Source organism: Aythya fuligula, chromosome Z (assembly GCF_009819795.1).
Source record: "Aythya fuligula isolate bAytFul2 chromosome Z, bAytFul2.pri, whole genome shotgun sequence".
In the NCBI taxonomy this organism is placed as follows: domain Eukaryota; kingdom Metazoa; phylum Chordata; class Aves; order Anseriformes; family Anatidae; genus Aythya; species Aythya fuligula.
In genome coordinates this window covers 45,174,926-45,190,000 of record NC_045593.1, presented here as the reverse complement: position 1 = coordinate 45,190,000, position 15,075 = coordinate 45,174,926, and the positions used below count along the sequence as shown (strand labels likewise).

Genomic DNA, 15,075 nt, shown 5'->3' with positions numbered 1-15,075 from the left:
AATGTGGGCCCATCTTTCAAGCCTGCAAAGGTCTGTCTGGATAGCACTCCCTCCCTCTGTTCAACTGCACCACTTAGCATCACTTGGTGTCATCCACAAACGTGCTGAGGGTGCACTCAGTTCCACTGTCCATTTCACCAATGTAGATATTAAAAAGTACCAGTCCCAGTAGGGACTGCTGAGAGGCACCACTTGTCACTGATCGCCACCTAGCAACTGTGACATCGACCACCACTCCTTGGATGCAACCATCCAGCCAATTCCTTATCCACCAAATAGTCCATGCATCAAATCCATGTATCTCCAATTAAGAGACAAGTATCTTGTGTGGGACCACATCAAAGGCTTTGCACAGGTCAACACACAACATCATTTGCTCTTTCCTTTTCCACCAATGCTGTCACTCTGTTGTAGAAGGCCACCAAGATAGCCAGGCATGATTTGCACTTTCTGAAGCCATGTTGGCTGTCACCAAGCACCTCCCTGTCTTCCACACATCTTAATATGGTTTCCCAAAGGATCTGCTCCATGATCTAACTGAGCACAAAAGTGAGACTGGCTGGTCTGTAGCTTCCCAGGTCTTCTTTTTTACTCTTTTTAAGAATGGGTGTTACATTTCCCCTTTTTGAATCACTGGGAACCTCACCTGACTACCACGACTTTTCAAACTTGATGGATAGTGGCTTTGCAACTTCACCTGCCAGTTCCTTCAGAACCCTAAGACACATCCAATTGGGTCTCATGGACTGATCTTCGATGGTGGATGTGACTTCATTCTCTTGGTCCCTGCCTTGAGACTTGGGAAGCGTAGTAAGAGCAATTTCTGGTGAAGGCTGAGGCAAAAAAGTTGCTGAGTACATCAGCCTTCTCCATGTCAGCTGTAACCAAGTTCCTTGTCACACTTATCATAGGGGTTATGATTTCTTTTGTTTTCCTTTGCTGTCTTGTGTACCTGTGGAAAGTCTTTGTGCTATTCTTCACATCCCTAGTTGAGCTTCACTCCAGCTATGCCTTGTCTCTCCTGATCCCTACACTACCAGGCTGGATCCCTATAATATTCCCAGTATGTAGGTCACTGCTTCCCCTGTCTATCCATTTCCATTTTGCACTTTTGTTTGGTTGAGAGGTCCTGACCCAGCCATGCAAGGGAGCTCTCTCTAAAATGTGTTAACTGATGAGTGACTTAAATGGTCTTTATATAGGCAACACTTCTCTACATAAGCTACCATGAAGTACTGTTTCAAATAAGAGTCCCATTTATCTTCTGTCTCCTCTCCCTGGTAAGGCTATCTCCCAACTTCCCATTTTCTTCCATAACTTTAATTCCTTTAGTTAACTTCCTTCAGACCAGTGGTTTTGTTTTGTTTTCCTTTATATCCCCACTATGCCTCGGGATCACAAGCTCCACTCTGCTCCTTTTCGGATTTCTCATGCCTGCCCTCTAATTTCCAGTGGCTTCCTTGTAGACAGCACCACCTCTAGGGTATGAGAAAGTAGTGCAGATCAAAATAAGATGGCTACCCTTTCTCTACTAGAAATAATAACATTTTGTACCACCAATAAAAAAACAAACACATTTTCGGACTAAGCAAGGGCACCCTGGGAACAAGAGATTAGGCAAGGGTTAGTCAATGGGAAAAATAAAGGAAGAGCACCCGAGTCCTTTTATTTGTAATGCTTATTTCCTCTCCTTAAAATCAAACAATTTAAAAGTAATTATATTCCTATATATAGTTACTTTTGGTGTAATATTTCATTTTCCAAAAATTATTTTTTTCCAGTTTTACATAGCAAATCTATCATATCACAATTACGCAAACCATTCAGCAACAATCACCTATTCGAGGAGGTAAAACTGGAAAACATCACAGTCCAAACTTAGGACTACATTTAACAAGAGAAAGAAACCATAAGTTATTTATAACTGTTCAAAAGAACAACTTAAAGGCCATTTATTTTCTGTACTTGAAATAATAATGGATCATGTAATTACTTACTAGAATTTTTAATGCATTATCTTTCAAATCATGAAAATTGTTCAAGTCCTGCAAAGTCCATCGTAACTGAAGAAACATCTGAGAGTCAGTATTGGTTAATGCCTGATGGATCATTTAAATTGTCTGTATTTTGTGGTGTTTATGTTGGTGCAAACTATTTTAGGGGAAAATATACCAATAAGTAAAAACAAATTGCATGATTTACTAAAAAAAAAACCCACAACTCAGCTACCTCTAGGCAAAAAGAAAGGTACCTCACTCTCCCAGAATTTGATATACAAAGTAAGAGCTAACACTAGTATGTAAAAATGCAGTTTAGTAAGCAGTTATCCCAAAACTACTAATTGACTGAGGCACGAGGGTGAAGAACCCTCCAGCTTTCCTTGTAACTTGTAGAAATCTTTGATCTCATCTGAAAACCAGAACTTCTCATACAGCACTCTCACGTTCATGCTGGAGCATTACTTCAACACTGACACAGAGGGATGAGTAGCATAAGGAATCACAAAATGGCTTGGGTTGGAAGGGACCTCAAAGATCGTCAAGTTCCAACCCCTCTGTCGGAGGAAGGGATGCCACCCACTAGATCAGAGTGCTCAGGGCCTCTTCCAACCTGGTCTTGAACACCGCCAAGGACGGGGCATCCACAACCTCTCTGCACAACCTGTGCCAGTGCCTCACCACCCTCTGAGTGAAGAAGTTCCTTCTAATCTCTAATCTAAATCTCCCCTCTTTCAGTTTTAAACCATTCCCCCTTGTCCTGTCATTATCTCATCGAGCAAAGAGTTGCTCTCTATCTTTTTTGTAAGTCCCCTTTAAGTAATGAAAGGTCACAATGAGGTCACCCCAGAGCCTTCTCTTCTGAAGTCTGAACATCCCCAGCTCTCAGCCTTTCTTCATGAGAGTGGTGCTCCAATGAAGCATGTGACAAGCTGTCAACTCACATGCTGTAATTCCTGATATACATTGGAGATCAATCAACATGAGTACCAGACTCTTACACTTTGCCTTGGGAAAAGTGAGAAGAGCCTAAATAAAAGCTGTTGCTGCTAGCTATGTTGCAGGTGATGGCTTCTCTATCACTGTATTTCTAATAACTGAACACATCTTCTAGCTGGCATTGAAGTCTGCACAAGACAGAAACTCAAGGAATATATGAAGGTAATCACACAGAGAGCAAGCCACTGGATTTCATAATTAATGGTTGAATATCTACCCCCTGAATATGAATCAAAATCAACATTAAGGTGCTTCTGACTACATATATTTGCACAGTGTATGTGTTACAGTAATGGAATAAAAGTTACACTGAGAAGCATTGAAAAGTAAATACAACAGCTGAATGGTTTATATGGCACATACATATGTGCTTAGGGACGTGATTTACTGGGTGATAGTGGTAGTAGGGCAATGGTTGGACCAGATGACCATGGAGGTCTCTTCCAACCTTAATGATTCTGTGATTCTAGGATACACTACTTCCAAAAACTACAAACAGCAAAGGAGGAATCTGACTATTCCATGAGATTAGTCTAGCTTAATCTAGCCCCAGTGTGGGATCAAAGCATCTGTGCATCAAGAGATGTAGCTCCATGAATCAGAATGCAGATCTCTGTTTAAATGCATATAGGTATAAACCTTGCTTGTTCTCTTGTCTGCCTGCATGCTTGTTACAAATGCATTTCTTAAAGGAAAAAAGTATTAAGCTAACTTTTAGCTCTGTTCAGAATAAATTCATTCACAACTGCTTGCCAAAATGCTTATTCTTTCCAAGAAACTGCATTTTAAAGAATATATTTTGGTGTTCTGCCAGTTATATGTAATTTTATAAATATGCAGCACAGACATAGCATACTGTACATAAATAATCTAGGGAAAAATAATTTCCATTGAAGGCACTCTGAAAGGCTTCAAGGTGTGTATTATAAATGTAAAAAAAAATGTAAGTTGGATAGATTTCATATGCCTCACATAACTGCATAATGACAACATATGTGGGACAGGCCATTTAACAGCACAGGCCATTTTTATCTTTTTAACTTCCAAAAGTATTACTAAAGAAACTAGTGAATCTGGACTCCTGAATTCAATAAGAATTTAGCCAGATTAACACTTGAACTTTGTTTTTGTTTTTACATCATTTTTCAGAATATTAGTCCTTTCTTTTCTTTCCTCAGTACCTCTTCTGTACCTTTTAAAAATTCCAAACAGCTCTCTAACAAGCATTTGCCATTTTTATCTGTATATACACACCCAGATGATAGATGATGAGGCTGTCATCAATTACTGAGTCTTTGAGAGGTACTAGAGCACAACGCTTAGTACCTTTAAAAAATAAATAAATAAACAAATCTTGTTTGTATCACAACACCATAATCAGGATAAGTGAAGAGCTTTGTGTGCACCACATAGATTCAAAAGTAGAGTCTTCCACACACTGGGGAATGCTATCCTAGAGAGAGGGAAAGGACAGAAATAGAGAAGGTGCATCTGCTGTTTTTCAGTAAAGTTTAGTACAAAAGTTTGCTATTGTTACATGTCTACTAAAGGAGACAGCTTTAATGCTGCATTTGGTTCTTCCCTGTTCACTACACACTTTTCACTCAGCACATCATTAGCACTGTGAAGCTAAAATGAGTCATTTCCTCGCTGCTGGCCTTTCCATTAAAGACTTCTTACGCTATTTCTTGCTTTCACAGAGATCTTAGTAAAAGATATACACCACGTTAGCCTTATAAAAAAAAAAAATGAAAAAAAAAAATAAACATATCTTTAGGCAGACACATGAATTACCAATATAAACTGACCCATTGCAACTACTAGAAGGGTTTGAACAAAAACCCCATCTATTCTCCACAGGGTGACAAGGCTGGCCTTGGGTGACTAAGCCGCAATACTGTCATTAATGATATGGTACCCTGATGTCATTCTCAACGTTCTCAACACTCCATCAACAGCATTTTAAAAATGTTTTTCCCCAGTATTACTTTTACTCTTAATTCCACTATAAATTTTTAATGGGTTCTTTAAACTAGTGATGAAACAATGTTAATGAGGAAATCATTCTTTCACAATACAGACTTTTCAACCACCTAATTGGTCTACGAGAATATTGATTTTAACTTACCTATACCTATTTATATTGCCTGAAAATCTTCCCCAGGTTTCCATTTCTATAAACTCACATAAGCATCCTTTTTCCTGTTAATATTTCAAACCATGCAGCCACTACTAAGGGACAGGCAACAACTCATTAGCAAGGTGTGAGTGTCAATAAAATTAATTAAACAATAATGGCAGAGCTGTTCTCCTAGTCTTAAACCTAGAGCACTCTTGTTTTCTTGATGCCAAGTCAGGAAAGTATTACTGCCTAAATGAGCTGAGAAGCTCATCGTGGCATTTTTCCATATTTCAAGAGCAGAGACAAGGCTTGAAACAGGCTTCACATATGGCCAAAAATAACCAGATAATTTAATGCAAATGATGGCTCTGAAATCAAGGAAACTTTCATTCCTTCTTTGGTCCCTAAAGAGTAAACATGCCTTTTTAAAGGGGAATAGAAGAAAGACTTTCTTCACTGAAACACCAAATTCTAATATTTTCAATGAGCCACTTTTAAACAATCTTTTCAGAGAATAGAAACCTTTGCAGAAAACTTCACTAAATTCTACATTTGTTTTGTCCAAAAAGAAGAAAAATTATGTACATCAGAAGTATGCTTAAGCTCCTTTTCAGTATCCAAACACCTGAGTATCTTTCTCATTTAAAGAAAATTTTGGCCATATCTAAATATAGGCATCAGCCTCATTCTGCAAGTCTTGAGAGACAAATTTATTTTATCACATAAGCTATGAAGGATTACACAAGAAGTCTGTTCATCATAGCAGTAGCTAAAAAAATTCTTAAACTTTGACTAATATTTGAAATTGTGAAAGAATACAACTGAGCAAACAATTCCTCAAACCAGGAACAAATAAAAAATAAAAAAAATAATAAAAAGGAGTTGTTAACTTTCAGGACAGGTATATAATGTAAAGTATTATCTTGCTGTAAGTGTTGCAAGCTTGGAACCTGCTTACATGTTGTCAATATTTAGAAAAAAAAAAACACATGGTTGACATGCTGCTGTATATTTTTTCAAGGATTCACAAAAAAAAAATCTTTAGTGCCACTTAATAACATGATACTTCTAAAGACTCTGCAGAAAGGGAGGTGAGACGTGAGACTAACATGCCTTTTAGATTAATAAAATTATTTAGGTTGGAAAAGACCCATGCAATCATCAAGTCCAATCAACAAACTAGCCCTAGTAAGTGCACCATTAAACCATATCCCTAAGCACCACATCCACACATCTCTTGAACACCTCCAGAGATGGCAACTCCACCACTTCCCTGGGCAGCCTATTCTAATGTCTGACTGCCCTCACTGTGAAGAAATTATTCCTGATATTCAATTTAAACCTCTCCTGGTGCAACCTGACAGCATTTCCTCATGTCCTCCCACTTGTCACCTGAGAAAAGTGACTAACAGCCTCCTCACTACAACCTCCTTTTAGATAGTCGTAGACAGTGATGGAGGTATCCTTCCCAGCCTCTTTTTCTCCTGACTAAACAGCCTCGGTTCCCTCAGCCACTCCTCAAAACTCTTGTTTTCTGACTATAAAACTCTAGTTCTTCTCTGTACATTCTTCTCTGCACATCCTTGAGCAACTCAGTATCTTTCTTTTAGTGAAGGGACCAAAACAGAACACAGTACTCAAGGTGCGGCCTCACCAGAGCCAAGTACAAGGTGACAATGACTTCCCTAGTCCAGCTGGCCACACTATTTCTCATACAAGCCAGAATGCCATTGGCCTCACTGCTGGCTCATGTTCAGCTGGCTCCCAGCCAGCATCTCCAGGTCCTTCTCTGCCAGACAACTTTTCAAATACTCTTACCCAGGCCTACTACTCTGCATAGGGTTGTTATGCCCCAAGTGCAGCACCTTGCACTTTTCCTCATTGACTATCATGTATTTGGACAAGGTCCATCGATACAGCCTATCCAGATACCTCTGCTGAGCTTTCCTACACTCAAGCAGATCAACATCTCCACTCAACTTGGTACTGTCCATGCATTTACTGAGGGTGCACTTGATCCCCTCATCAAGATCATTGAAATATTAAACAAAACTGGCCCCAATTGTTGTGTGTTTTCCAATCCTCCCCTACCTTCCTTAGGATTGTAAATATTAAGATCTTCAATTACTTCAAAACCAACACTTCGAAATAGTTCAACTGGAGGAAGATCTTCCTTGAGTTTTAAGAGCTTATTTTATCAGAACGAGTGAGATACAAGGTCTATAAACCTTATTTCATCTATTTACAATTGGAGTACATGCCTGTGGAATGGTAGGCCTTATCCAAATATAAGCAGGACCACGTAACTGGTAACAGCACCTTTCTCCATTACAAATGGAAGTGTATACATTTATTTAGGGATTTAATTTTCCCTAAATAAAACATAATTCTGAGTAAAGCTTAGACAAATGTCAAGATTGACTTCCATTTTGAGACGGATGCCATGCTGCATATCTATTGGCATTGCCCTCTAAAAATCAGTGTACATAACCACTGTCTGGATGTTAGATTCATCCCACAGAATGCTCACATTTAATTTACCTCCATTTCTGTGTGTCAGAACTAAGCTCTCTTCTCCTGTCCACAGTCTGACCACAGAGCTGGGCTTTCTGCACTGGTGAATGTTGATTACAATCAGCAGCAGTGCTGTCTGCATACCTGTTACTACATGTGCTGGGGGAAAGTGAGTTAAAGTAAAGAAGAAACTATGACCTATCTCCTGGGGCTAGCATTGGACCAACTGTACTTAAACGAGGCCTAACTAAGGAAAGGTGATTCTAACTACTAATATTATTAAGATGCATAACTATCCTAACTTTCCACTTAACACCAAAGAGTACCACTTCCATAAATCAGGCTACATATTTAAAGGCCTGACAACAGAACAACTGACACTAGAAAATACTGACCGTATTTCCCAAAGAGTCTCAAAACTAATGGGAGCAAGACACACTTCTTGTTATGTGTATCGCTACCATAAAAACTTCCTCCTCTGTGCAGACAGAGGGTTAAAGAATGAAGTACTACCAATACAGAAGAAAAATGCTTTCTTGCTTGCACACATGGTATGATCTTCCAATGAGAGAAGGGGAAAAAAAGGAGAGACAAGAAGAGATGAGACAAGACAAAATGAGAGAAGAAGACAAGATATCAGGTACATGAGAACTGATCAGATATCAGGTACATATGAACTGATATTCTTCATTCATTCAATATTTTTCAGAAAACGGACATGACACAATGATAGATCCTAATCACTGCCACACCACGCTACAATCGGACTGAAAAACTAAAACATAAAGTTTAATTAATTACTAAGGCTTGAAGTGGTCAAGAGCCTGATACGGTACTTTATCTGCCAAATGTTCAACTACAGAGAGATTGAAAACAGTCAGTTTACAACAACTGAAATCTAGGTCTGGAAAAAGTAAAAGAATCCTTGAATTCTTGGCACAGGTAATTTCCACAGAATGACATGGAGATTACAGACAGACATGGTTTATGTGCTTTTACATCCTTTCAAAAATCATGCATTCACTAAACTGTATCTCTAATTATGAAATAACTGAAACTACTTTGCTGTAGAAAATATATTTCACCTTCTTGAAGCTGGACTGGTTCTGCTGAGTTTTCACCACTCATTAAAACAACAAAGCTTGCAGCTGTTCGGACTGATGCTTGCCACGTTGACAAGGCAATGGGTGGTTCTTGGCAAGGGAAAAGAGCTCTGTTGTTTATTGGTGATCCCATCGTATAAACACATGGCCTAAATTGGAGGAATAGAGATTGAAGTTAGAGTTACAATAAGGAAGACTGAATTAAGTTTTCTGTCAAAAATGAAACATATTGTTGTACTGCTTTTACATTTAACCTTCTCAGCTATGTAGATATCAAAACAGTATGACATGAACCAACCAAATTATCATCTTAGCCATTTAAGAGAGCATGAAGAAAAGAAAAATTACTACAGTAATTTTTGCCCATACAACAAAAGAATAACTCTAAGTATTTCCTTCTTCCACATGAGGAAATATTTTCCAGCCTCATACGATAGCTCTACACTGGAACCGCAAGACCAATGAATTTTCCTGAGTATCTTCTACAGATGCCATTGTAGTCTTCACCAGCATCTGTGACACACTGTTGTCATCACACTAGTGCTTTCATTACCATTAATCCCATCTCTCTGTACAACCTGGTGGCTTGTCCAGACTTAGAGCAATAGATCTAGCACTGAGCCTCATGCAGTCACAGCCTCCATAAAACTTGACATTTTTGCATTTCTTATTGTAATTAAGGAAATGCATGCTAAGTCAGCTGCCTTGCAGGGTTCCAACCACGGCACATGTAATGAAAAGGATGTATTTCTTCCATATCAGCCTCAGCTTCTCTCGATTTTTCCATATAGTGATCTTCATTGTGGTATTGACCTTTCTGCAGTTTCTCCAGCCTTCTCACTGTTGCACCCTCTTCATCTGCTGCCCCCTTGCTATCTCAACAATATTTCTATTTTGCAATGGCTAAGATCTGAGCATCTTCTTTACTTCTCCCCAGATAATTCCTCCATTCAAATAATTCCTTCCCTAAAGCCAAGTCTCAACCACACAGAAGGAAAGAATATGAAAATATTACTTCTACAGCTTTTTTTTCTCTTCCTTTTCTAAGGGTTACCTGTGCTATTGGATCCAGAGTTGTCCATGGTGCAACCAAGTTTCTATAGCCTAATTAACGCATGCCAACTCAGTTGCTTCAAGTTTCTGTATGTGTGCTCTTAACCCACAGCAAACACAACATATTTAAAGGCAGTGTACATTGATGTGTTTTATGTTAGATTTGTAACAGGCATACTGTCTGTCTCACAACTGTGAGACCAAGAGCAAGTGAGTCAGTTACTATGATTTCAACCTGAAGAAATTACAGAGGAAAATGTTACAACTTGGAAAAGGGGCTGGCAAAACAACACCGAACAGAATGTTGTAAAGCTGTGCTTTAATGCTAGCAGAGGTTAAAACTCACGGTGCAGAGAAGGGGATGAGATATTTTGGGCTGTAAACAAGCATGTATGTCATATATCATCACACTGTAAAAAATAGAATGATCAGATGTATGTAGAAATAAAAAAAAAAAAAAAAAAGAATGATCAATATTAACATTCTAAGTACCCAAGCCTCACACAGGTAAGAGCATATCAGTTATCAGAATTCAGAAAACTACTGAATAAAGCTCCATGTGTTAATTTTTAAATCTATATTATTTCAGTGTTGGGAGACTGGGAACCCAGAGTCAAATATAATACAAGCAACACAGATGTTATTTATACTACTAATATTATCTCATTCTCAGAGAGTATTTTAACCTGCAGACCATAATGTTTTACAAATTAACAGAGTTTTAGGGGTGGGAAAAGGGAAATGAGTGAATGGTCACTTAGTGGCCACTGGACCTACAAACTTAGTTTCAAGCCTCTTAGTCAGTTTACATAACATATAATAATAATAATGTATTACGTAAATAACCTTTTTCCTTAAATATTTTAGGGCTGAAAGAGACACATAGGCAGGTCACAAGTCCCTATAGGGCCCAAGGAGAAACTGAGTTAGAATGGTGGAGAAAGACTGGTCAAATACCTGATTTGTTTTCAAAACTGTCCTTTCCACTTCCCACCTATGGAAAATATTATTTTTGTCGAGAGGTACTTATTATCTTCATTACTTAAAATGAAAATTTACTCAAAATGTCAAAGTCTGCTAAGAAAACAGCAATGAAACATACAAAAGCATTCTGAATTTTGTGAGGAAACTATCAGAACAGTGATTACATCAGCTTCTAATTAGACATTCATATATTCATGGCTAGAGCACCTGGAGACTTGCTGATTGATAGTATGCCATCAACTGAGATGTCAGCTAACACCGAACAGTCTGCTGTTCTGCTTTGGAGAGGAAGTTTTATAAGATGAACTGACGATTATGGAGAATTATCTTTTCTTCCTTCATTGGAATTTTCTTAATCTATTTTCTTCTCACCCTAAAACATACCTCCACAGATTTTATTGTTTCTCCTGAGGAATCTTGTTTTACTTTGCTTTTTTTATATACTTCATTTACAGTAATAATTTAACAACATTGGTAACAGCAAAGTGTTACTTTAGGATGCCCATTGCAGCTGGCAGTTTTCTCTGTTCTAGGCTAGGCAGCACAATTCCAGCAAAAAGAGTACCAGAAAAAAAATTCTTATCCTGATATGGATTTCCTTCCATCTGATACTGAAGAAAAATTACTAGCTAGCCAAGATACATCAAAGAATATCAGTGACAAATAACCAGTTTTGGACTGTTTCCATCAACAGATACAAACTTTGCTTTTTCCTGATTTATCGTTACCACTACTAGCAAGAAACTTCACAGTTCCTCTTTTTTTTTTTTTTAGTCTTTTTTTTTTTTTTTTCTCTATTCTCTCCACCTTTCTTCTTCTAGTTTTTGTGGTCTGGAAACATTCAAATCATGCACTTAGGTAACATGTTGTTATGCCAACCATAATCTTTGCCACTACTGGTTGGAAGAGATAAGGAAATCAAATACAGCACAAATAAGCTAAGCAGAGAACTCAGGCTGTTTGTCTGATTAGCTGTTACAATGGAAAGACTAGCATCCACAAAACAAAGCAGGTCACAGGTCACTCATCCAGCAAACTTTATGACTAGTAATTCCCTGTGACTGACAATCCAGACCAATGGAGAAATCAAGCAGTAGTTGTGATATTCTTTGGTTCTGCCCCATGATGAGACATGGGGCTCTGCGTTGTGCAGTAATCTCCCAGAGGCAAGGTTTCTGAGGAAAAATGGATTCCTTCAACTCTAACTCATCAGTATTCTGTATATTGTCATAACATAACATAACCAGCTCAAACCAGCTCTTGGCAGATCTCCCTTTCCCATGTAGGAATATGTGTTTAATACCAAATTAAGCTACTACAAGCTAATAATAGCACTAATACTCTGTTCTCTGAACAGGAATCCTTAGGTATTCTCTGAGGCACCTTAAAACACCTGAACCACATTCAAAGGCTCAGCCATCTCAACACGCTCTGGTTATTGTCTGTTTGAAGCTTTCTCAAGGAAAATGTCCAGCTCAGCAAACCTGTCCACTTGTTGTATTTGGAGAAAGGGACACCTATTTCTTCAGAAGTTGTCTGCAAGTAAGGTGGCAGCCTCTAGCAATTTTAAGGCTACTCCCTGTAAAACCACTGCTGCTTGCGGCTGTTTCTTATTCTAAATGACACGATGTCATTTCCATGAAGCAGCAGGGCTTCCTGCCACCTAAATCATACCAACTTATCTCTTTACACAGTTGTGAGTTGCCAGTGATTGCCATCAGACGCCAACAGACCAGGCATTCTCGTTTTCATTTTTCTCTTGAACAAAACACCAGTCAGCAACTATCCATGCCTTTTACAAACTGTTCTCCAGTTTAAAAGTAGCAAATATGCTTATGAGATGAGGGATTCCACAGACATTTCCAGCAACCTCTGGTACTGTGATTCTGTTTTTCCAACAGCTGGATGGCTAAATTTCTAAACCAACCTTTCAGTGCAAATTTCTTGGACCTGTGCCAACTAACTTGTGGTCTGCATCAGATATATCAAAGATATATCTAGATATATCTAGACGTACTTTGCAAAATCTCCTGTTGAAAAGTTGTATCTTTTGGTACAGTAACCAGTAGAAAGCAAGGACGACAAGGTTAATACAGGGCATATTTTTCTCTTCAAAGGTGCTATGTATATTTTTAGACAGTTTTTATTTATTCCTTACTGTATTCAACATAATACATAAGAAAGTCTGATTGACTACAGTATCAAAGAAAAGTACCAAATTAAATGCTTTACCTCATGATCATCAATAAGAATCCTTATTTGCTAAAATATTACTGTGGGATTCTGTCTCCAGCATGGCAGCACTGCTGATGCAACACTGCCACATACTCCTAAGAGTTAGACAAACCTGCTGAAGCACCTTGATGGGCTGACACCAAGTTTCTCCTTCCCAGTAATTAAATATGTTTTATACATACTGCAAGGGCATATACATTAGTATGGTGCCAAAAGTATGTTTTTATTTTAAAACATTTCTATATTTAATAAATATAAAAGTGAGAATACTTCAAACACAAGTATAATTTTTGTTAAAATTGCAACACTACCTTCTTAGTTTGAAACCCGGATGCTGCATTATGCTAATAAACAATTGAAAAGCTTTGAAACAGAACTGTTTTCTCTCTTTTTTTTTTTTCATGGTAAGTATGTTACACATAATATACCAAACATTTTTTATTATTATTATTCCTGTTTTAATAATAATGTTATTGATCATTATTAAAAATTACCTGCCAATTTTAAGAACTGACACACTGCCTATAATTTCAGATTTTGGAGAGACAAGAATCTCTCCAAATGTATGCATCTACACATGCTTACCCATGTTATTCACTATTTCTGTTTTGTCCTTTTATTAATACTTCTGCATAAAGGCACAGAGAAGTTTTTATTACAAAAAATCTTGTCCAAGGGCTAAATAGCACTTCCACTCTTGATCATCAAAACATTTTTTAGTATCAAAGAACAGACAGGGAAATGCTGAAATTCTGTGTGTTCAGCTCCTGCCTTCACTGAAAACAGAAGCGTACCCTGATGGGTTTACATCAGCTTTGCATACGATATGCCTAAACACACTTCACAAAGCTTTGTCACAACAGATTATTTTGTGAATTATAATTCAAGCATAGTTTAAAATAAAAAAAAATGCAAGTCTTCATAAAATGGTTATCACATAGGGTAAATTTCCAAACACTTGAACTAGAGCTAAATTAGAGGAAATGTATTGAGGTGGCCACACAATGCTTGTGCTTTGTTGTCCACTTTACTTTGCTTTCTTTGGGGTTGGAACCACAGATTATAGGCTCCTTTGGGAAATGATTTGACTTTTACCTAAAAAAGCGCACATACTTTGGAACAATTTATAGAATTCCCCTATGAGAATAAAATGTAATAGTACTTCTCCCATATATTAAAAATGGGTTTTATTTTAGAAAAGAAAAGAAAAATATGACCACATTTTGTAGAATGAGGTTTACCACTATATTTATGTGTTCATCATGTACAGAAATTGCTTTTAGAAAACGCAGTGAGAAGGATTCTAACAACTGTGACATAAAAACTTATTTTCTGGTAGGTACTAATTTCTCAAATATTCTACAAAAGGCAGAAATTAAAACAGCTTGAGACTATCTAACAGCAACTATCAGAATTCCTGACCCATGCCAAGCCATCTTTTCCTGCTTCATTATTGATTCATAAAATATCGTTTTTTTTTGTGTAAAACTGGCATGAACTGTCTCTAAAGAAAGCATAACATTTTGCAGTGAAAGGAAAAAGAAGTCAAAACTAAAAGACTTAGTGATTTAGATGTTTTAAAAAAGACCTTGAAATAAGAATTTTCATGAGGCAACACACAGAAGATTTCTATGCCAGCTAAGTGTTGCTAACATTGGTCTCAAAGACTTTAGCAAAGACTAGGGAGACTTTGACAAACTGCATGATTACAGGCAATTGCCCTCCATTTGCTTGTCTGAGTCAAAATTCAGAATTTTCATAACTAAAGATATTATATAGAGTTAAACTTCCTACACTAATACCATAAATAACTTCCTGGGGAGTGAGGAGAGGAGGGGAAGGGGAATAGGTAATGAACATGACTGACAAACTCCTGGGCTTGATGCTGATCATGGTTTACCAGTAGAATTACTTAAATACTCCAGACGTGCAGTTTAAAGGCTTCATTTTCTTCCCTAACACGGCTATCAGTGAGAAGACTCTTAATTTACATTAGCATAACTGAAATGAAAGGTAAGCATGCATCTCTACTTTGGGAGTGAAAAGCAAGTATTCAATTAGACACAAT

General features: G+C 37.7%; 1 protein-coding gene across 8 annotated transcripts in view; it reads right to left on the bottom strand.

Annotated features, from left to right (window-relative positions):
* AOPEP (aminopeptidase O (putative)) overlaps window positions 1-15,075 on the bottom strand; it is a 198,918-nt gene that overhangs the window by 168,117 nt on the left and 15,726 nt on the right. For all 8 annotated transcript variants that reach the window (XR_004254378.1, XR_004254377.1, XR_004254381.1 and 5 more), the window contains one exon: window positions 8,718-8,884. Coding sequence is in view for 2 of the 8 variants with exons in the window: in XM_032206693.1 (XP_032062584.1) it covers window positions 8,718-8,884 (167 nt within the window). In the remaining 6 variants the exon portion in view is untranslated. The remainder of the gene's footprint in view (window positions 1-8,717; window positions 8,885-15,075) is intronic.